Raw genomic sequence first — 23,892 nt, 5'->3', positions numbered from 1 at the left:
CAGAAAGGGATGAGGATGAGTCGTAGGAGGGCCAATGAGAGTTGCAGAACTGGAGGTGTCTGTGTAAATCCAGGAAGTTAACAGGCAGCAGCGGCAACTGCCCAAAGTTAAAATGATTGTAGCCAGACTCAGCGGAGGGAGATTTCTGCAGCATATTTGGCAAGTACAGAATCGCAGTATATATAAATATGCAAAGTAGTTGGAGGGAAGCTTCAGAATGGCAAGGATGTTTTATTATATATGTGAGCAGAATGCTGTTCCTCTTTAAGCAAAAAGCTTAAAAAGAAAAAGCATTACATATACCATAGCAAAACGATTTTTTGGGAAAAACTATTTTTTTACATTCTGACAGCCAGTCACATGTACTGTGCTGTTATAGGGCTCGTGCACGCACCTGGGGATGCGGCTTGTCACCCTGACACAGCCCAACCCCGATCGCAGTAAAGAGCCAATGAAATTGGCTCTTTACCACGTGACCGGCTGTGTCCAATCACAGCCGGTCACAGAATGTAAACAAACCGCGGTAACTAGATGTTAACCGGGTTCTCCTCACACACTGATCGTGTGTGAGGAGGAGATTGCGGTAACATCTTGTTACCGCTCAGTGTACACACAAACCACACTTTCCCCCCCCAATAAAGAGGACCTGTCATCACCCATGACAGCCCGTCTGAGTACCTGTCGCAGGCGTCTTAAAAAGATGTTAATTTTCTTTCCACGTTTTCTGAAGACTTGTGTAAAAAATAAATAATTAACTGCTCAAAAGACTGATAATGCTTCGTAGAATATACTTTGGGGTGTTTGTTTTCCAAAATGGGGTCATTTTGTGGGTAATTCCATTGTCCCTGGTGCTCCAGGGCCTTCACAAATGTAATAGGTCGTTAGGAAATTAGAGGCGTCATCTATGGTCCTAGAAACCCTTACGGTGCTCCCTGCATGTTGGACCTCTGTGTGGCCAGCCTGTGTAAAAGTCCCACACGTGGTATTGCCATACTCGGGAAGAGGTGCAGAATGTATTTTGGGGTGTAATTGGAAGTATGCATATGCTGTGTATGAGAAATAACTTGTTATGACAATTTTGTAAAAAACAAAAAAAAAACATTTTTTTTAACAAGAATTGTGGGAAAAAATTACAACTTCAAAAAACTCACCGTGCCTCTTACTAAATACCTTGGACTGTCTACTTTTCAAAAAGGGGTCATTTGGGGTGTATTTGGTACTTTCCTGACATTTCAGAGCCTCAAGAAATGAGATAGGCCGTCAGTGCATCAGGTGTGATCAATTTTCAGTGATTTGCACCATAGTTTGTAGACTCCATAACTTTCAAAGAGACTAAATAATATCCACTATTTTGGTTTATTTTTACCAAAGAGATGTAGCCGTATAAATTTTGGCCCAAATTTATGAACAAAAATTACTTATTTGCAAAATTTTATCATGGAAACTAAAATAAAGTGTGTGTTTTTTTTCAAAATTTTCGCTATTTTTTTTCACTTATGCCGCAAGAAATAAAAAAACCCAGTGGTGATTAAATGCCACCAAAAGAAAGCTCTATTTGTATGAAAAAAATGATAAAAATTTTGTTTGGGTACAGTGTTGCATGACTAACTGGCATTCAAAGTGTGAGAGCGCTGAAAGCTAAAAATTGGTCTGGTAAGGAAGCTGTATAAATGCCCTGTATTGAAGTGGTTAAAGTCCCAAACTTTTCCTCCTTTTTATAATTTTCTAACTGTGGGAGGGAGGGTGGATTCACTGGAGAAAAAGATTGATACAGCTTAGCTGAAACACGATCTCTCACTTTTCCTCCATGACAGATCAGCTGTGTGCTTTGTTTACATCAGCACACGCTGATCTATCTCTCCTGTGAAAAAAAAACAGCTGGTCGTGGCCACCAGACCGGCTGATTGGCTCGCACTGTGTCCAATCGCAGTGGGAGCAGAACGCCCCCCTAAATCGCGTGCACGTAATTATGTACAGGAATGTGATTTTGGACGCTCGGGCTGCCCTGCCGCAGTAAATTTACGCTGGGCTGTCCAGAAGCAGTTAATGAGTATACATTGCTCATTTTATTCTTTTGTTGGATGCTTGGGATGGAACTCTACTACTGTTGTATGTGGTGTGTGTGGTGTTTTTTTTTTTTTCATATTCAGCTTGGGCAGAGCCCAAACACTACTGGCTGTTGGCTAGTACTAAACTGTCTATTTGTAGGCCCTTACAATTAAAGCGGCATCGTTTGTTTTTCAAACTAGACTCTGTACTTTTTGAAGAATTCTGGCTCTTCTTTAAATGAAACCGTTCCTGATGGCTATAGTCGCTGTTTAGTTGCTGGTCTGTTGTCTCCAAGACTTGCTGATGTCCAGCCTTCAAGCTTGAGTCAAGTAAGCACTTTTGTGGTATACCAGCAATATTGATGCTAAATGCAAAACTTGGAGTAATCATTTAAAACATTATTTCAATTTCTAGGAAGAACAATTACAAGCTGTGCTATCAACAGCTGTAGAAACTAGTTCTATAAGCCTTTTAACTCGGTATATCAAACTATGGACTGCAGAAGGTAAATATTGATCCTGCAGTGCTAGACAATATTAAATTTGCTTTGTTGGAAAGTAAATGACTAATTTTTTTTTTTTTTTTTTTTTTTTTTTTTTTTTAGAGCAACCAAGATCTGCAGCCAACTTGCGATTTGTTCTGGAGTGGACATGGAATAAAGTGGCTCTTGTAAAGAGGGAATTTGATAGACTCTGTAAGTTTCAGTATAATGTTGTAATTGGAGTATTTGACAGTACATATTTACTTTTTGTCATCTTATAAAATGTTTGTTTTGCTCTACAGGTGTTCCATTGTTTGATGGATCTTGCAATTTTATTGATCCTCAAACACTGCATTCTCTACATAACTGTCAGCTGCGTCTCCGCAACCTGACTACCGTCTTAAACTGCTTTATTACAGAAGCCCAGGAACTTACTAAACAAGGTACTGCATTTATTATGGTCTTGTCTTGGTGTGATCATTCTTATCACAGATCTTGTATCTTGATCTTCAATAAGAAGACTAAACTGATTGCACTGCAGGATGCAAAATCACCACCACTATCTCTCGGTAGTGTGGTTTCTTCTAGGGATGCACCAAAATTCCGGCCACCGAAACATAACAAATCGGCCGAAAATGGCCCTTTTCGGCAAAAAGCTGAAAATTCCTGCTGAAAATTGGGCGGGGCCTGTGGTGGGGACAGGGCTCCGCCCCCACCCTTAGTGCCGCCTATCAGGGGGGCTTCCTATATCATAGAAAAGAGGAGAGCTGCCACCTGCTTGATTATAGTGCCGGGAACATCACCGCTTTCATTTCAATAGCTGTGTGTTCCCTGCTGCGTGCCGTCACATACAGCCCCTCCCCCTTGTCTGGGCACTTTGCTAGACAGATCACCTATCCCAGGATTGGATTTGTGATCTGTCTATCAAAGTTTCCAGTCTCTGACAATCTCCTGTAACTTCTAGTTTACATCTTTTCAATGCTGCAGGCTCCTGTTCTATCAGTCCTGCTTCCATGAACGTCTGGTGTTCACAGGAGACAGTGCTGTCTGGGGCTAGTCTGTTAGCTTAGAGAAGAGGGGATTGGGAGGAGGAAAGAGTGGGTGGGGGGGGGGGGAGTACCTTGCTATCCTAGACCATGGGACTGTGCGTTTGTATTGATGCTCACTGTGTAGGGAGACCCAACTCGATTTTCTGCATGCTAGAGTGACTCCATAGGATGTTGCAAGAGAAAGGAGCCACACAGAAATGGGGAAACCTGGGGCAACCATCATGGCAGCAGTTTAATAGGAAAGTAGATAAGGATTAAAAGACACAGAAGCTGGATATTCAGTAAAGCCTCGTTTAACACAGTACAATTATTGGCAGGGGATTGTCTGACAGACGGTTGTCCTAAAATGTTACCGTTCGTATGCTCCATTTTTACAATTGTCCAATTTTTGGACAACAAATGTTGGATGACAGGCTAGTAAATTTTTAGTGGACAACGGTTTGACCTCCAGATTTTTGTATGGTCAGTACACAAATCCGTCACACAAGTCGAAAGTACAAACTCGGATGCTCGGAATCTATTCTCGCCAAACAAGAAATTAGCAGAAGGGGCCCAAAGGCTGGCGCTCAAGAGCTGAAATTCCACATAGTACGTCGCTACATTCGTGTTTGTGGCACTTGTGTACCATTAGTACGCAAGACAGGATCCTGACACACGTCCTCTTGACAAAAATCAGACATCCGGTTGGCCAACAATTGTACTGTGTGTATGAGGCTTTAGTGTTAGCTGCTGAAAGCGCATTAAAAAAAGCTGCGGGTTTAACCCCTTTGCGCCGAGCGTACGCATATATGCGGCCTCGGGATTCGGGGCAGCTGCAGGCATCATCCCAGTAACGTTCTTTTAGAGTGGGTGATCGGCTTTCCATAACTGATCCGGCCAAAAGCCGCACGATTGTTATCCCGGAGGGGGCGGCTTTGTTCCAGTCTCCTGAATGGAAACACGAAAGCAACGTCAGAATGTCACTTCCAGTTTACTCAACTGCCAATGGCGCCAGATTTAAAAAAATATACACTATTCAGAATCGCCGTTTTTGGCGAACTGAATACTTAGACCCCCCCAATCCCTCCATAAAGAGTACCTGTCACCACCTTTTACTGTCACAAGGGATGTTTACATCCCTTGTGACAGCAATAAAAGTGATCAGATTTTTTTTTTTAAAGACAATTTAATATTAAAATAAGAAATACATTTTAAAATGCCCCCGCAAGCCCGCGCAGCGAAGAAAACACATACAGAAGTCGCGCCCCATATGTAAACAGTGTTCAAATCACACATGTGAGGTATCTCTGCGATTGTCAGAGCGAGAACAATAATTCTAGCAGTAGACCTCCTCTAACCTGATAACCGTACACATTTTTTTTTTTTTTTTCAAATAACGTTTTATTCACCATCAGTGAAAACAGAGGCATAGAAACAGTACAGTAGTGCAATAAGAGACAATCACATATAGGGCTATACAGAAGTAAATATAGGTATGTGACAGGCAGCAGCGGAGCACAAACATGTGCCATAGAGTCCAGTGTTTCGGGCGATGGAGTGTCACGGGGCGGGGGGCACCAAAAATCAGCCATCCGCCCCATAGCCCCCATGACCCAGTATGTGCTGCCCAGTGGCCTAAACCAAACATAAAATGCATAGCAAGTGAGAATCGCTATAAAAACTATAGAGATGAGAAAGAAAAACAGAGAAAGGGGAAAGAAAAGAAAGAAAAGAAAGAGGAGAAAGTGCCAGAAATCCAGGTCGTCATGCCTCACCCATTTCGCCCCTAGTCTTCCCGCAGTCGCCATCTCTCCCATATTCGGTCGAATTCCTCCAGCCTGTCCCTCAATCTGGCCGTCATCTTCTCCATTAATTCTACGTCCTTAATTCTGGAGTAGAGGGCCTCCATAGATGGGGCCAGTCTACTCTTCCAGTTAAGGGCTATTAGACAACGAGCTGCAGTAAGGATATGCCGCAGAAGCTGCCGAGACGGCTTAGCCATCCGCGGTTGGGACAGGCCAAAAAGATAGAACTTGGGCGTAAACGGGATAGGCACCTCAAATACCCGGCCAAGGAGCTGTTGGGTTGATGTCCAGAATGGGGCTATCAAAGGGCAGGCCCAATATATGTGAAGTAGGGTGCCTCTGTCCTGAAGGCAGCGCCAGCATCGATCAGAGGCAGAGGGGTAGATTTTGTGGAGCACGGCTGGGGTCTGGTACCAGTGATAGAGAATTTTGTAAAAATTTTCCTTGTAAAGTGTGCACAAGGAGGATTTGGCCGCTTGCCTCCACACCCCCTGCCAAGCTTCGAGGGGGAGTTCCTCACCCAGCTCTCTTTCCCATCTCAGCATATACTTGTGCTTGCCCTTTGTGGGAAAGTGGTGCGCGTTAAGGATGCGGTATATGTCTGATATCATGCCCCGACGGTTCCGCCCCTCAAGTATGAGTAGTTCAAAGGGGGTGGGCGGGGAAAATTGGAGTCTCGGAGCTATTGTTTGCGCAAAATGTCTGATCTGTAGGTAACTGTAGAACGTCCGTTGGGGGAGGTCGTGTTTAGTCTGTAGGTCCGAGAAAGACAGCAGTTTTCTCGATCTGGGGTCCACTAGGTGTCCCAGATGAAATAGCCCCCGGGACGCCCAGGGCCAAGACATCTGGTGAGGAAGGCCGTCCGGGAGTTTAGGGTTACAAAGAAACGAGGTTAGCAAGGATGCCTCCGAGTGGAGCCTGTGTTCCCGGGAGATTTTCCTCCAGAGCTGATTAAGCTGGACCATCGGCCCCAGTAGGCGATTCGTATCAACCTGTGTGTCCGTGCCCCAGAGGAGGCTATTCGGGTGCATCGGGGCTAACCATAGCTTCTCTATCTCCGACCATTTGTTGTATGACCACTGCGTGTACCATGAAACTATAGCCCGTAATTGCGTTGCTTGGTAGTACCTAACCAGGTCGGGGAACGCCAGACCCCCATCCGAGCGCGAGGCAATCATAACAGAGGCGGGAACCCGATGTTTTTTATAGTTCCATAGGAACTTCAGTAAGTCCCTCTGGAGCATACGGAGGTGCGCGTAGGGGATCGGGATTGGGAGCGTCTGGAATAAGTAAAGAAGTTTGGGGAGGATCACCATTTTAATAGAGGCGAGCCGCCCTAAGAGCGATATTTGGTGAGCCTTCCATTTATGGAGAAGTGCCCTGATCTCCCTATAGAGGGGGGGGGAAGTTGGCCTGGTAGAGGGTGTGAAAGGAGGGGGTGATGAGAACCCCCAGGTATTTTAGAGAGGATTTCTCCCATCTGTAGGGAAACACCGCTCGTAGGTGAGCCTCTTCCGTCGCTGGCATATTAATCGGGAGGGCCACTGATTTGGAGGCATTGATTTTGTATCCCGAGATCTCCCCGTATCGCTGCAGCTCCGCACTCAAGATGGGCAGGGATGTCCTAGGCTGAGTCAGGGTGAGGATGACATCGTCAGCGAATAAAGATATTTTAAATTCCCTATCCCGAACTAAAATGCCCCTGATATCTGGATTGCTTCTAATGGCCTCCGCCAGGGGCTCTACACAGAGAGCAAACAGCAAAGGAGAAAGGGGGCAGCCCTGGCGGGTGCCATTGGCAATAGAGAAGGTTGGAGACGTAGCATACGGCGTTTTAACTTGCGAGGTGGGGGTGGTATAGAGGTGCTGTATTGCTTGCAGGAAAGGACCCTGAAATCCCATGTGGCGTAAAGTCGTCATCATGAAAGGCCAGCTCAGACGATCAAATGCCTTTTCTGCGTCTAAACTCAGGGCCAGGGAGGGGAGAGCAGTCTTATTAGCTACATCTATTAGATCGATGACTTTCCTAGTGTTATCACCCGCCTGTCTGCCAGGTACGAAGCCCACCTGATCCTTATGGATCAGAGCCGGAAGAATCGCGTTAAGGCGATTCGCTAAAATTTTTGTAAAAATTTTCAAATCTGAATTCAATAGAGCAATAGGCCTGTAGCTGGCACAGAGAGTCGGGTCCTTGTCTGGCTTCGGAATGACAGAGATAAAGGAGGCCAGCATCTCAGTTGGGGCCGGGGTGCGCGCTAGGAAGGAGTTGAACAACTTGGTCATATAGGGACTCAGGATAGGTAGGAATGTCTTGTAATACTCGTATGGGAATCCGTCAGGGCCTGGGGATTTGTGAGCCGGGAGCGCTTTTACAGTCTCCAGCAGTTCCTCATCTGTAATTTGGGCGTTAAGGTCGTGAAGGTCCGAGTCCTTCAGTCGGGGCAGTGTCAAGTTTTCCAGGTAACTGTTAATGCGGGCAGTCAATGCGGGGGAGGGTGGATTATGGGGTATATCCTGTTTATTATAGAGATCAGTGTAGAAGGCCGCAAATGTGTCCGCGATGGCCTGTGGATGAGACAAAAGGTCCCCTTTATTGGTTTTGATTTGGGAAGGCGTAGAGGCTTGTGTTTGATCAGCCAGTTTCCTAGCCAGCAGGGTATGTGCTTTATTCCCCTTATCATAATAGAGCTGTCGCAGACGGACAAGCGCCTTCTCCACTGATCCCAGAGCAAGATCCCTTAGAGTCATTCTCGTCTGTACGATTTTCTTAATCAGTGTCAGGGAAGGGGCTCCTTGGAGCTTAGCCTCAAGGGTCTTCAATTGACCTTCAGCCAGCAGCCTGGCGGCCTGTGCGTCTCTCTTCAGTGCCGAGGAGAGGGCAAGGCAGCGACCCCGTATAACGGCTTTGTGGGCTGCCCACAAGGTGGGGGGGGTAACGTCTGGAGAGTCATTTTCAGCAAAGTACAGTTGGAGTGAAGACTCCAGCTCCGCTTTGGACGGGAGATGCTGCAATAGGTAATTATTCAGTCGCCAGTTGCAAGGCTTGCGAAGCGGGACCCCAATGTCTAGCGTCATGGTTATCGGGGCGTGGTCAGACCAGGAAATAGGTAGGATGTGTGCGGAGCGGACAGCCCTCAACGTGTGATTGTTTACGAAAAAGTGGTCAATGCGTGAATGAGTGCGGTGGGGGGCCGAGTAGAACGTATATTGGCGGGCTTGGGGGTGCAGGGTTCGCCAAACGTCAAACAAGGCTCGTCTTCTGGTGATCTGGCGAAACAACTTGGAGTCCCTCAGGACTCTGGGCTGAGGCGCCTGTGGGTTTCCCACATGGCGGTCCTGTGGGACTGACTGAGCAAGGTTGAAGTCCCCCCCTATCACCAGAAGCTCGGAGTGTGTTTTAAAAAGGCGGGACAAAACTCCTGACAGAAAATGGTGCTGGCGTGCATTAGGGGCATAAAGGGCACACAGGGTGAGGGCCTGCGTGTGCCAGGTACCTCGGAGTATGACATAGTGGCCCTTTGGGTCTAGGTATGTCGACGTGCATGTAAAGGGGGAACCCTTCCGGATAAGTATAGCCACCCCCGCCCGCTTGCGTGTACTGAAGGCCTGAAAGACCTGGGGGAAATGTCTAGAGGCAAACTTAAAGGAATCGCCCTGGTTAAAGTGAGTTTCCTGGACCATCACTATGTCCGCCCCAGATTGCCGGAATTCCCGAAGCGCAAGATGGCGTTTCTTATTGGAGTTTAACCCATGGACATTGAGCGACAGTATCTTAGCCATAGTCAGGGGGGTGGTCGGGGGTAGTCATACTTAGCTGAGACCGATGAAGTGACGAATGTCCCGGGGAGAGAGGCGACCGTCGGGGAAGGACTGGCGACCAAGACGACTTCTGAGCGATATCCACACAGAGGGCGGGGTAGAGAGAAGACCTGGAAAAGAAAGGAAAGAGAGAAACACAGACAAAGAACATAACCAGCGTTTAGCTGTAACGTATACTAGGTCCGGGTGCCCTACAGGGACACCGAGCCTAAGCGGTTCCAATAGGTCTCCTGGCCCGGAAACACCAAAAAAAGGGGGGGGGGGGTCCGGGCAGGTAGACGCCAACAGTTAATAGTCTCTGGAGGAACCAAAGGGTGGAATGAACCACGGGGGGGATCAGTAACCTGGGAGTCGAACTGCTCTCGGACTCTTCCTAGGCCAGCCCTAGGTAAAAGACAGTTCCAAGTAGAAACCTTGTAAAGCTCAGGCCCTCGGGGGAGGGAGTGGGGAGCAGACCCTATGTGGGGAGAAAAAAGTGAGAGAGAGCACTCTGGGGAGGACAAAAAAGAGAAAAAAAGGAGGAAAGCGGGTCAAAAATAAGCTGCAGGGAGTTCCCCCGGCGGGGGATTCCATGTCATTTGTGCGTAGGTGATCTGCGATCCGGGTCCGGTCCTCTGTGTCTCTTGGCCGAGGGTACCTTCTGCCAGAGCACTGGCGGGGGTGGCGGGGAGGCTATCAAGTCCCAGGCCGGGAGTTTAGGGACCGGTATGCCCAGGGTGTCACAAAAGGAGTCGAGGTCCTCCGGGTAGCGAAGAGAGGCCGATTTCCCTTGATGTCTGGCCGTGAGGCAGAAGGGGAAACCCCATCTGTATGGCATGTTTCTGTCTTGCAAGGTGCGGAGGAGAGGCTGCAGCATCCTACGTTTTTGGAGGGTTATCCAGGAGAGGTCCGGGTACACCTGGATCGGGGCGTTATCAAACATGAGGTTGCGAATTGATCGGGATTTGGACATAATGTCTTCCTTGAGGGGGAAGGAGTGCATCCTGCAAACAACATCTCTTGGTTTGGAAGCAGGGCCTTTAGGACGTAGGGCCCGGTGTGCTCTGTCCATCTCAATATGTTTGGCCGGGTCCTCTCCCAGCATTTCGTTAAATAGCGTTTGCAGGGAAGTCTGTAGGTCCTCGGGTCCATCCGACTCCGGGAGTCCCCGAACACGTATGTTGTTCCTGCGACCTCTATTATCTAGGTCCTCTACATGGCGCTGCATGTCCCGCAGGAGGAGGCGGTGATCCGAGTTCTCCAGTTGGGTGCGGTGTACAGCCATTTTAGTCTCCTGAATTTCTTCCTCCGCCATCTCGACCCTTTCAGCTAGGTGTTTAAGGCCAGCGTGCAGAGTCTGGATTTCAGCTCGGCAGGTGGCTTTCACGTCTGCCACCAGTTGTTTGAAGTCGTCCTTAGTTGGGATAGCGGTCAAATATGCGTGCCAGGGGGGGTGTCCGTCCCCATGTCGCTCCGTGGGGAAGCGGGGACTCGCAGGACAGTGGGGGGGACGGTGGGGGGAGCCTCCCTGTGGGGGACCCGAGGCCGTGGAGGGGGGCCAGGGGGACAAAGGGTGTCCGTGGTCTGGCCAGGATGTAGCGTGGGGAGAGAGAGTCATAGGGTCAGGAGAGGCCCCTTGGGACCGTGGGGAGCGGGGGTGGGCTACTTGGGCATAAGAAAGGCGGGCAGTGTCCTGGCCTCTGACTGCGCTGGAGTCCCGGGAGCGGGGCTGTCTCTGGGCCTTGGGGGGGGCGAGTGGCCTCAAGGCATCTTGGGGCCCCGCATCAGAGAGGGGGAGAGCTGCTGCTACCGCTCGGCTGGGGAGGCCTTGGGGATCTCCTGTGGCTCCTGAAGAAACGGGGGTAAAGGACCCTCTCATCTCTGGGTCCGAGGCCGTTCGCAACAGACGGGGGAATGCTTCTGAGCATTGTGTGAAGGGCAGGTGGGGCTGCAGGATGGCAGTATGAGTCCCTGGAGAGGTGGGGGAGGAGGCGTGGGGGGGATGCTGCTGACTCACCCCTTGTGCTGATGCATCGTGCAGAGGCTCCTGTTGGGCCCTCCGGCCATCCCAGGATCCCGTGTGGCCAGGAGGGTAGAGAGGCTCTGTGTGCCTGCGCTGGGCCTCCAGGCTTGCAGGCTCCACGCCGTCCGTGCGGCCTAGGCCGGATCGCGGCCTGCTCACCCCCGCGGCCTGGATACGGCCGGAATCACACGGGGGGTGTCCCATGTCTTCTATCTCCCATGGGGGGTCCACTGCAGACGGGTGCAGGTGCACCTCTCGGCGTTCGCCCATCAGCGGCGGCGGTGGGAGGTCCCGCGGCATCGCGGTCGGGTCGTCCGGCGCCATCTTGCGGCCTTCGCCCGGCGGGAGCACGGGCGGCTGGAAGTATGACTTCAGGGAGGATGACGGGCCCGGGGGTGGCTGGGATGATCCCCGGGCAGACGAGGACCTGGTGGCTCGCGATCTCCCCATCGTGCTGTGCTATAAAACCCCCGAGATAGGCCGTTGTAGCGCTGGGCTGGAGGAGAGCTCTCACTCACAGCGTCCTTCCAGCTCGGCTTCCGGTCACGCCCCCCACATTTTTTTTTTAAAGCATCGCCTATGGAGATTTTTAGGTACCAAAGTTTGTCGCCATTCCATGAGTGCGTGCAATTATAAAGCGTAACATGTTTGGTATCTATTTACTCGGCGTAACATTCACATTATACAAAAAAATTGGGTTAACTTTACTGGGGTGTGTGTGCGTTTATTTTTTTTGATATTTATGAAAGTGTCCCTTTTCCCAAAAAGTTGCGTTTAAAACACCGCTGCACAAATGTGACATAAAATATCGCAACAATGGATTTTAACTTTTAAACACCAAATGTCAGAAATAGGCTTAGACATGAAAGGGTTAATACCCCTTTTAAAGTGTTGCTAAACAGATGTGTTAATTGCCATCACCCTTTTTATTTTTATCTTTTTAAGTACTTGCTCTGCAGTGCTGTTGTGTGGTCACATATTTCCCCCTTTCTTGGCATATGTAGGGAAAGATCCTTGGGAAGGGCTTCAGTAATCTGCTGATATCTGTTCTCTACAGCAAGTCTGTGCCTGGCCAGCCCTTATTGGTGCTGTGCCAGTCGCATAACTAAAAAAAGCTTTCAGAAGAGCAATTTAAATTGGTTAATTAGAAAACTATCAGCTAATGAATGCAGGCACCATATTTAATTGGTAAGGTGCAGCATCATTTTTGCTTTTTGGGTTTAAGGCCCCTTTCACACGTGCAGACTGTTCAGATCTACCTGTCATATATTTTTTATTTTTTCTCTTTCAGGCAGATCTGAGTGGTCGCTCCATACAGCTCTGGAGCGGTGGAATGTCTGCTGACATCTGCTCCGCAAAGTCCAGACAGATTGTCTTATTTTTCCATCCAGTGGATCGGATGAAAACGGACAGGCGGCCCGTAATCATCCGATTGGGGCCCCCCCCCCAATAGGGGAGAGTGGACTCTGACAGGTCTGTCCCTGCACAGAGTGCGCCAGAGTCATCCACCAGAGTGATCCCCACTGAGCAAGCGGAGTAGTGAAAGTCTTGGTCATGCAGTACAGGATACAGGCAGGTAACTTCAGGTGATTGAACACTGGCAAAAAAGACTGAGGATCCATATGTAACCACTCTTGCTCCCAGCGAGAAATGGGTGGTCCTGAAGGTTGATTTGGCCTTTGCCTGCCTCAATAGATTGCAGACAATGCCAGTGGAGAAGCTTTCCGCTTTTCAAAATGTCATGGATAAGAGTTTTAAGACTTTAAGTCCTCCTTTATCCTGATTGCAGCCTTCTATTGCTGTTATAGCAGTATGCAAGACTGGCAATGTGGACTAAATGCATGGAAAAAATAGGATCCATTTCTTCAAGCCTTGGGCTTCTTCAGTGCCTCAACCTTCTGACAACTTCTCAGATTTTGTGTAGATGACTGATTTCTTATGTCTGGAGTTGGATTTCTTCTTTCTGTCCAAATGTGCACACTTTTTGGCTTAAATACTGGTCTGTGGAACCAGCATGCAAAAAGCAACCAGAGAATTCCTTTTGCAGGAAGAACTCTACTCTTGCATCAAAACAAAATACTGTGGGTAAGAACACCCTGTTGCCTAGCAAACACAAAGCTAAGGTTCCTGCAGATAGGTCCCCAACCTCTCTTTGGAGGAATAGTTCCAGAAGTCTCTCCAGGTCCTTGACTTACATCGGTCACCAGCGAGTTACCCGAAATCAAGCAGCTCAGAGAAGCGACCTAATTCTGATATAGGCAGAACATCACATTCTGGCTTTGCCAGCTGTTCACATTGTGTGTGTGTGTAGAAAATTGTCAGGCATACTCTCTCAGCTGCCTGCAGCTGCTACTCAGTGGTCCTTTTTTAAGTTGAAGTGTTTCAGGACATTTCCAAAGATGGGAAAGATCCTGGATGTAGATCATCTTGTGCCTATATTCAACCACAAAGTGGAGAGGTTTGTTTCTCTATCGGGATCCAAGGCCCTTTGCTGTGGTTGCTTTGGCCCCATGGGATTGATCCTCCCCTATATTCTCCATTGGCTCATGTCAGAAATTGGTGATCCGTTTGACCTCCAAACTGGCAGAGAAGATTGACGTGCAAAAGAGGTTGGGAGGGGCACAGGTTAAGACAGAGGGGGGGGGGGAGGAGTAGAGGCGGAGGGACAGAGCACGAGAGAGACTCCATAGTTTAAAGCACACTGCTTACTCTTCTCACAATAGCTGAAATGGTTTAATATTTTTATTATTTTTTTTTGTTCCCCTCATTGTGGACATTTGGGAGGGTCTCATGAGGTTGGCTTTTAAAAAGCTAACCGCAACTGCTAATTGCTGCTAAACTCAGTATGTAAAAGCTGTTAAATAGAGGTTTTTCACTATCTAAGCTGTCAGTTTCCAACATTCAGAAGCGTTTTTCAACTGCCCAGTGTACATGAGGCCTAAATGCAAGCTTTTTCAAAATGACAAACCTGTTATACTCCTGCTGTGTGCAGTGGTTTTGCACAGAGCAGCCCAGATTCTCCTCTTTTCGGGTCCCCAGCCAGTGCTTCTGGCCCCTCCCTCCTGGCAAGTGCCTCCATATAAAAGTTTGCTGTGGGGGCACCCAAACAGGCTTGCTTCTGAGCCACTTTTCTGCATGTCCATTCAGACAGAGCCATGTTTTTTTTTTTTTTTTTTTTTTTCTTTCTACCTTCCCCTTCTCATGTGGCTCACTGGCTGTGTGACAGCAGTGGGAGCCAATTTTCTTCAGCCAGTGAGGGAGAGCCAAGGTTCTCGTGCACATCGCTGGACCAGAATAGGATAAGTTTGAGCGTTTAGAACTACTCCAAGGTATCCTCCTCCTTATTTTTTTTTTTTTCTTTTTTTCTTTTTTTTTTCTTTGCCTAACTTGGTTTTCGCTTTTCCCCTCAATCAAGACATAGTACTTCTGTACTACTTGTTGTCCTGCTCTGAAACACCCTCTGGCATTCTTTACTCCTCCTGGATCTGGTTAGAGCAGCTGGAGTCGTCATGGCTCCGCTGCATCAATTGGATACCCAGAAGGAACTTGCAGGGAGATACCTGCGTTTCATTCCACCATTGCTTCATAAATATGTTGGGTTCTGGTTCAAGACTACTCAACAAAAAATTGAGTTCTTGTGCATCCTTTTCAGCATTAAGCTTCTGCATTGCAAATTTTTAAGGCTGCTTGCTGGTTTTCAATTGACATCTTTTTTTTTTTTTTTTTTTTTTTTTTTTTTTCACGTAAAATCAAATTTTTGAGTAAAGGACGCTCCCTTCCCCTGTGGTGCTTTAATTGCTACAGTAGGATTGCTCGGCGCTGGAAGGGTTCTATATTATATATTCATATAGATATATAATGAAGAAAAAAAAAATTATATTTTATATTTTCAATAACCATGTGAAATTTGTTTGCCTTAGAGGATGCATTCTCCAAAGTGATTAGTGGCTCTTACCAGTTAATCATGAAGCAACTAAATCAAAAAGTTTTAGGCCGAACAATCTGCCACTGATTAGCGTAACCATTTGTCTAAGGCTATGTGCCCATAGGTATCCGCAATTGAGTACGAAGAAAAATCTACAAATAGAAATGATTACCAAGTAACAATACCATAAGCTGTAGGTCAGACATGTCTAGAACATGGTAAGGTAGAAAAACATTATTGTATAAGATTGATCCATGCCCCAAAGCGTGGGGTCTCGATCTTGAGAGGATGGTATAAGTGGGAGAGGTTTTTACGGTCCCCCATCGGCATCTTGCCAAAAAAATTATGGTAAAACAAAACCAATACCAGGAAAAATGTAATTGTAAAAAAGATTGAAAAAAAAAAAGATTGAAAGAGAAGAGGAGGTCCTCTGAGCGCTGTCCTCCCCTCACAAGGTGGCCCAGTGTTTAGGGAGCTTGAAGGTATGCAATTCACTGGTGCCATGCTTTTTCAAACCTAGATTGCTTATCTTTTCAAACCTAGCTTGATTATCTGTTTTGCCTGATCTTGCTTTTCTTGTTTGCTCAACAGGGCTTGTAGATCTAGCAAACAAACAGTCTGTGACAAAGCTCTTAGCTCAGTATGCCTCTATTGTGCTTTGGTTTTGCCGATGTGGACTTCTACCAGATTACTCAGGTAAGGAAAAACTTATTTCTGTTATAGCTCTAATTTGCAAAGGAATTGTAATGCATTTGTTCTGAACATCCAGTGTGAAAAGTTGCCTGTGTAAGGCCTCTTGCAGACGAACGATCCGTTGCTTCATAGACTTATATGGAGTGTCGGATGTCAGCGGTGACATGTCCACTGATATCCGACCCGCAAGTGTGACGGAGGAAAAACCTACTTTTTTCCATCAGTCTGCAGATGACGACGGACTCTAAGGTCCAGCATCCAATCTCCCATAGGGGAGAGCGGCACACTGACAGGTCCGTCCCTGCGCAATGTGATGAGACAGACCTGTCTTCCTGCTCTGCTTGGATCGACAGAGCCACCCCTGCTGAGCAAGCAGATGTCCACAGGGCGGATCATCACCGATCCATCCCGTGTGAAAGAGCCCAATGGATTTAATTTGCATCAGAATTACTTTTGTTCTCACACAAGTTTATGGGTATACAAAAGCAGCTTTAGGCAGTTTGAGATCAAATGCAAATTATAGCAACTGCAGGTGAAATGCAACCAAAAAATGACTCAAATGGAATTGCAAGTGTCTGGAAACAATGGTAATTCCCAGTGCCCACCTAATGGTTATCTAAAACTTAGTGCTGAAGAGACCACTCAAATGGCATTGTCGCCATTAAACAATAGATTGCATATTATACTAATGCACAGTTTACCCACATTGCAGGGAGCAGCTCGGTGCACCTGCGGCTTTCCTGCAGGTTAGCTGCACTTTGCCATAGACTTATATTATATCCATGTAGTATTCTATTCCATCCCAGAGCAGGAGGTCACGGGCCACTGGTTGGTCACCCCTGATCTACACCATAGCTTGAATTTTACAGACCACTGTTTAATGTTGAAGTATAGCTCTAGTCCTACACTTCATTATAAGTAAGCTGGTTATCCCATGTCCTGCTTACTGCTCCTGTCATGGATCTTCCAGTATACTCTTGCGCTATTATGCCCCCTTTCGGCATAATGGTATAATGCATCTTTAACCCACATCTCCTGCATTTCCCCAGTAAACACACAATCAGCATCTTGGCTCCATCGTTCCTTCATCTGCCTTGCTGGGCAGAGGCTCGCTGCTTTTATTCACACACAAACAGGAAGTCACAAATAGGAAGCCCTGGCCCCAACAGCCAATCGCTTTCTCAACAGGTTATGACCTCACAGGATATGAATGTCAACACAGGAAATTCTTTCAAACAAGATGAATTTATACAACAACCAATGAATGACTAGGAGAGTCTTATGGGCGTGTCTGGGCAGGGGCAGCGTGTACGATCGCCAGCCCCCTGTCTGCATCACAGGAAGCCTGAGATTATGAACGCTGCTCCCGACCACAACGATTCAAAGGCTCCCGTTTTTTGTTTATTTTTAGTCAAAAATAAGGTACAACATAATTATAACAAATAGAAACAAAATGGAGCAATATGTGCACACACCATGTAGAATTCAGCATATAATATTCACAGTATACAGGTCAGCAGTTATATTGAATTCTCCAGACAATGTACAAGTGCATGTCATACATAGTATGTCTTATTAATCTCAAGTAGGTCATTAGGGCAGTTGTCTCTGTTTGCATTGATCTCTTAACAGCAGGTTACAGCGTTACCAATACTGTTAATATGCATTGTGCTGAAGGTCCCCCCCTCCGATATCCACAGTCAGGATCATTTGTTTCCAGGGTGCGCTGTTAATGGCAATTCCAGCCAGCGACCCCAAATTTTATGGTATTGGGCACCCCCTGTGTTTGTAAATGTTCTTATAGGGTAGGGTTCGGTTGACCACGGCCACCCAGTCCCGGAATGTCGTTGTGTTATCTCACATCCACTTCCTGGCTATTAGCAGTCTGGCCACAATGTCTCCTGCATGAATATATGCAGGGATCTGTTCTGTTCGTTATCTGGAAGAATCCCCAGCAAGCATTGCTTGGGGCATAGGGTTAGCGGAGAGCCCATCTCAACGTGCAGGAATTTGACCACTTGTTCCCAGTAAGCCCGGATGGGCGGGCAGGCTCTTGTCAAGTGGTAAAAGGAACTATTATGGTCCCCGCATCTGGGACAACTGGGCTTCCATTGCGGGTTGTACTTCGCTACCTGAGCTGGGGTCAAATAAGCTCGGTGTAATATATATTACTGCTGCCAGAGCATCCGTCCACTCATCCTCCCTCCCACCTCTCCCTCAGGTCCTCAGTCATCTCTGCAGCTGCTGGCAGAATCAAGGCCCGGTAGCAGACCGATATCACTTTTTTGGGGTCCTCCCCAGTCAGTACGTCCCATCAGGTGCACTGACGGGAGATCAGGCCCAGTATTCGCAAATTGGGTCTGCAGGGCGTGACGGAGCTGGAGGAAGCGAAAGAACATTGTGTTGGGCAAGTCAAAGGCCAGTTTGAGGGCCTGGAGTGACTTGACTCCTGTGCTGTTACCTAGTGGAGATATAATAATAAATAATATATTTGATCCAAGTGATAAAGTTGGGCCCAAACCTGTACCTACGCAGGCATTCCCATAAATACTCTATGGAGTCAAATGCCTTGGCGGCTTCAAGGCTAACAACTGCGCGAGATCCCATCGAGTCGTGTGGCCCGCAGATTTAAAAAACAGGCGCCGTAGATTTTAAAGGCCGTATCTTTTTTGGGCATGAAACCAATCTGGTCTGAATTGGGGTGAGAATGACTTTTGGCTAAAATTTTTATATACAATTGGAGTAATGAGATGGGGCGGAAGGATTCGGAAAGAGGGATCCTTACCGGGTTTGGGTATCAGGACTATTGGGGCTTCTCTCATAGACTGTGGGAGAGTGGCGGTATCTAACATATACTGGAACAGTTCTTAGGCACCACGACTTCCCCAAACTGGGAATAAAATTCTAATGGGAGGCCATCTGTACCCGGAGCCTTAGCTATGGCCACACTCGAGATGGCCTCCTCTATATCCTCAATGGTTATGGGAGCCTCGAGTTGAGCGGCCTGGGCCTGTGACAACACGGGAAGGCGCACGACCTTCAGTAGGTCTGCCAGTTCCTCTGGGGTGTATTTGGCCTTTGAGGAATACAAGGTGGAAAAAAAAATTGAAATTCCTCAGCCACTAATGCAGAGTCTGTAATCTGGTTACCTGTGGAATCTATCAGGGACACTATAACTGGGGGTCTGTACTCCCCTAGTGTGCGAGGCAAGCCAGAAGTCTACCCGCTTGCTCCCCGTGTTCGAAAATCCTTTGTCTACAAAATAATTTTTTGTTTGGCTTTTTCAAAGTGAAGGGTGTTGACTATCGGGACTGTACTCTGAGCGCACGTTATCTGGGGAAGGATCGGATCTAAACCGCTGTCCGAACACATAGAACTGGGCCTCTGCTTGTCTTAGGGCACTTACTGAGGACCGCTTGTATCTAGAAATATGGTTTGAGAGTATCATCTTGGCATGTAATTTGAAGGACTCCCACACCACCCCGAGCGACTCCGACCCTCTATTAGCAGTGAAGAAGTATGCCAGTTCGGTCTGTATATTGTCGCTGTCGGGAAGTACGGACAGCCAGAATGGACTAAACCGCCATGTCAGGGATGAGGCGGGTGCCCGCAAGTCAACCAAAGCCCAGTAGGGGGCATGATCAGATAGATCTCTAGTGCCATACCCCACCTCCAGCAGCCGCGGCAACAAGGATGTAGTTACAAAGATATAATCTATCCGCGACGTGGTGGAGTGGAAGGTGGCAAAGCACGAATATCCAGGGAGGGTCGGGTGTCTGTCTCCAAGTGTCTATTAATGCAAATTCACCCATCAGCCAACCAAACCGTGTGACCCCCTGAGACCGTGACTCAGGCGACCCTGAGTCCATCCTATCTATCTGGGGATTAATTACCATGTTAAAATCTCCTAGCCAGATGGCTGGTGTGTTGGGATATTGTGCCATGAACATGAGACCTTCCTGTATGACTGTGAATTGAAATGGAGGTGTGATGTAATATGTAAGTATCAACAGTTTGCAGCCCCCCAGCACTGCATGCATAAAAATGTATCTTTCCTGGGGGTCCATCTGCAAGAGTAAGAGGTGGAATTGGATATTTTTGGAAATTAGGATTGCAACAACCCGGGAGTGGGGTGGGGTGTGGCGGTGCCTGATATTCCCATCTAAGCCATGGCTTTTTTAAGGTGAGCTGAAGATGCCCGGTCAGATGAGTTTCAAGCCGTACATAGAACTCCGCCTGTAAAAAAAAAAAAAAAAAAAAAATGTAAGTGCGAGAGGATCGTGGTACACTGCCTAGCACGCAGCCCCCCCTTACGGTCCATGTTAGGAACTTAAGTGGTGCCATAACAGGTGATGGGATTAAATGGCAGCAGACGGAAGCCCAGGACAGACCATGACAACCAGGGATCTCCCAGCACATACTCCCAGCACAAACCTGACTTGTAATCCATAGTGACCAGAAAAAACACAGTAAACATAATGCAAAGGCTCTGTTTTTTTTATTTGTTCGTGAATCCATATTCTGCTTTGTTCACAGAACAAAACCTACTTGGACTATACTACTGTGTCTGTGTATGGGAGATTATCTGCAGGTATAAGCCATGACACCCCAAATATGTTGATCAGGCATACAGGGGTGACACGAGCACATCTGCTAAACTGATAATGTCTTTGTAGCGCGAACACATCCCCCCCCCCGATCGTTTTGTGCATGGGGCCCTTCGCTGGCGGACATATCCCCACTCGGCAATCACTTTTCTTCATCCCAAAGGAGCTATTCACTGCCAAACGGATCTCAACTAGCGTCAGTCTGCCAGCCAGCTCTTTAGAGCGGGCTGCGGGAGTACTAACACTGGGAGACACTATGAAAGTACATATTAAAAAAAATCTTCATAAAATTTCCACAACACTCCTTACTGTTAATCTTCTCATTGAAGCCACGTTCTCGTTGCAGTGCTGAGCTTCCGATGCTGTATAGGTTAACTGCCTCAAGTACATTGAAAGTGCTTATGGCCCACTGCTTTCTGTCCTCTCCCAGTCACAACTTTGCATGCCTTTCATAAAATGTACAACACAAAAATTATTGTGCAGATATACACACTAAATATAAAAGTGCAAGGTGCTGGCAACAACACAACCGGACCAATCGTGATGAATGTGAAACCATAAAAAATGTTGCTGCGCTAAACATAGATATTGAATAAACAAGTGTCCATAAAGAGAACAATTGGTGGTGGTCTATTTTACGGCAGATTAATTCTTTGAACAGCCGGTAACAAGGAGTATAATTGAAGTGTGTTTTGATCACCCAAGTGCACCTCCACCGATATTAACCACTTAATGCATTATTATTATTTTTTTTGGGATGGCCCTTCACTTTAATACTCTTAAAAAAAAATATATATATATTTTTTTAACTTGGCCTAGCAACAGCGGTTTCAGGTATCTTCCTAATCTGCCTCCTCTTATTCTGCGGAGTTTCCTCCTCTTCGTTTTGCGGGCAGTATTACAGCGCTGCCCCATTGATTTCAATGGGGAGCAGCAGTGGAGGAGCGGTAAACACACCGCTCCTTCACCACTCCAAAGAAGCTGCTGGCAGGACTTTTTTCTGACGTCCTGCAAACGCACCGCTGTAGTGTGAAAGCCCTCAGGGCTTTCACACTACAGACAATGGTGCAGCTTCTTTAGGGCGGATTGCAGGCGCTATTTCTAATGCTATAGCGCCTGCAAAACGCCCTGGTGTGAAAGGGGTGTAAGTGTCCTTATTAAAAGTCAGCAGCTACAGTGTTTGGAGCTGCTGACTTTTAATAAAAAACAAAACAAAAACTTGGCCGCAATGCCCCTTTAAGGACTAGCCTTGTTTTGAGATTTTGGTGTTTACAAGTTCAAAAGTTTTTTTTGGTAGAAAATTACTTAAAATCCCCAAACCATATAGTGTTTTTTTTTTTTTTGTTTTTTTTCTAAATAAAGAATAAAATGGCAGTCATTGCAATACTTTTTTGTCACACCGTATTTGCGCAGCGGTTTATTTATTTATTTATTTTTTTATTTTTATTTTTTTTATAAAAAATAAGACCACAGTAAAGTTGGCCCAATTTTTTTTTTTTTATTTTTATTTTTTTTTATTGTGAAAGATAATGTTACGCCAAGTAAATTGATACCCAACCTGTCGCGCTTCAAAATTGCACCCGCTCGTGGAAACTTTTACCCTTAATCTCCATAGGCGATGTTTATAATATTCTACAAGTTGCATGTTTTGAATTAGGGGCCCTAGGGCTAGAATTATTGCTCTCACTAACGATTGCAGCGATGCCTCATGTGTGGTTTGACCACCGTTTTTTAAAAACGCATCTGTGTGCAAGCTTGGGACGGGGCGCTTTAAAAAAAAATTCCTTATTTTACTTTTATTTATTTTTTCATTGTTTTAAAAAAAAAAAATACAAATTTGGGTCACTTTTATTCCTATTACAATGTAAACATCCCTTGTAATAGAAAAAAGGCATGACAGGTCCTCTTAAGTGAGATCTGGGGTCAAAAAGTCCTCATATTTGGACTAAAATGCAATATAAAAAAAATTTAAATAGTCATTTGGAAAGAATGGCCCTTTAAGACGTATGGGCGGAAGTGACGTTATGACATGGAGATGGGTGGAGACCATCTTCCCCTTATCGCCATACCTGGCCACGGACAGGTCCCGATCGCCTCCACCACTGCCGATGGCTCCGGTAAATGGCAGAGGTTTGCGGGAGGGGGGTAGCACCTCTCCCGATGACAGTGATCTCACGGCGAATCCACCGCCGAGACCACCATTATCATAAGCATGACCGGCTCCTGAAGAGATGGGTACCTCTGTAACGGCAGCAGCTGCTGCCACAACCGAGAGATCCATCTTCAAAGTGCCGACGTATAAGTACAGGAGCCGGTCGGCAAGTGGTTAATATAAAATGCCTCCTTACCAGAAGTCTAGACTCCAAATTATAAGAGTCTAGACAGGCGTGATATGTAAGTATAGAAGACCTAATTGGCTTCCTCTATTATATTGCAGGTGGTGATACTCTCTCGGCTGATGGTTAAGTCTACTCCATAGTAGGGCCCATGAAGGAAAAATGTAAAAGGGCCACATAGTGTAAAACTGCTTAACAGTTTATTAAAAGAAATCGGTGCTAAACCATTACAGAAATCCGTTTTAAAAACCAGCGCTAATAGATCCAAGACATCCCAGAAGTTGATCGGCCCTATATATAGCATTGGCGTGTGTGGTACCTCCTGTTAAGTAGACTTTTTATATCCATATCAGTGGCGGTGCACTTGGGTGATCAAAACGCACATCAGTTATACTCCGTTACTACTTGGGAAATTCATCTGCACTATAATAGAACAGCACCATTTGTTCACACTTTATGGGCACTTGTTTGTTCAATACCGTATATACTCGAGTATAAGCTGAGATTTTCAGCCCCTTTTTTTAGGCTGAAAGTGCCCCCCTCGGCTTATACTCGAGTCACCGCCGTCTGTCTACCCGATCAGCGTGTCGTGCAGACAAACGGCGGCCATTCCACTATTCAAAAGCCACGCCTCCCTGTCTGTGATAGGCGGAACACTCAATTTCCCAGCAGTCAGTGGTCCGCTTATCACGGACATCCGCTCATCCTCATACTACGGACGAGGATGAGAGGATGTCCGTGATAGGCGGAACACAGACTGCTGGGAAATTGAGTGTTCCGCCTATCACAGACGGAGGCGCGGCTTTTGAACAGTGGAATGGCCGCCGTCTGTCACAGACGAGAAGAGGTGCGGCGATCCTGGCATGGCCGCCGTATGTGCAGAAGGACACAGGCTCAGGACACAGAGGGATGGACGGACACAGAGGGATGGACGGACACAGAGGGATGGACGGGCATGTCTCACCCTCGGCTTATACACGAGTCAATAAGTTTTCCCATTTTTTTTTTTTTGTGGTAAATTGGGGGCCTCCGCTTATATTCGGATCGACCTATACTCGAGTATATATATCTGTTTAGCGCTGCAACTTTTAATTTTTTTTAATTTTTTTTATGATTTCATAAAATGTAACCTATTCTGTGAACGAGG

The 23,892-nt window shown here is 46.8% G+C and overlaps 1 protein-coding gene across 1 annotated transcript in view; it reads left to right on the top strand.

Moving 5' to 3' along the window:
- The window catches only part of AHCTF1 (AT-hook containing transcription factor 1), a 158,594-nt gene that overhangs the window by 28,879 nt on the left and 105,823 nt on the right, over positions 1-23,892 (top strand). The window contains exons 12-16 of the mRNA XM_077486284.1: positions 2,250-2,378; positions 2,464-2,554; positions 2,654-2,743; positions 2,833-2,973; positions 15,701-15,805. Of these exons, the coding sequence (XP_077342410.1) occupies positions 2,250-2,378; positions 2,464-2,554; positions 2,654-2,743; positions 2,833-2,973; positions 15,701-15,805 (556 nt within the window). The remainder of the gene's footprint in view (positions 1-2,249; positions 2,379-2,463; positions 2,555-2,653; positions 2,744-2,832; positions 2,974-15,700; positions 15,806-23,892) is intronic.

Source organism: Lithobates pipiens, unplaced genomic scaffold, assembly GCF_037356315.1.
Source record: "Lithobates pipiens isolate NorthernLeopardFrog02 unplaced genomic scaffold, aLitPip1_a1.2 Scaffold_18, whole genome shotgun sequence".
NCBI classification, from domain to species: Eukaryota; Metazoa; Chordata; class Amphibia; order Anura; family Ranidae; genus Lithobates; species Lithobates pipiens.
The sequence above is the reverse complement of the archived record's forward strand: the minus strand, read 5'-3'. Positions and strand labels throughout refer to the sequence as shown.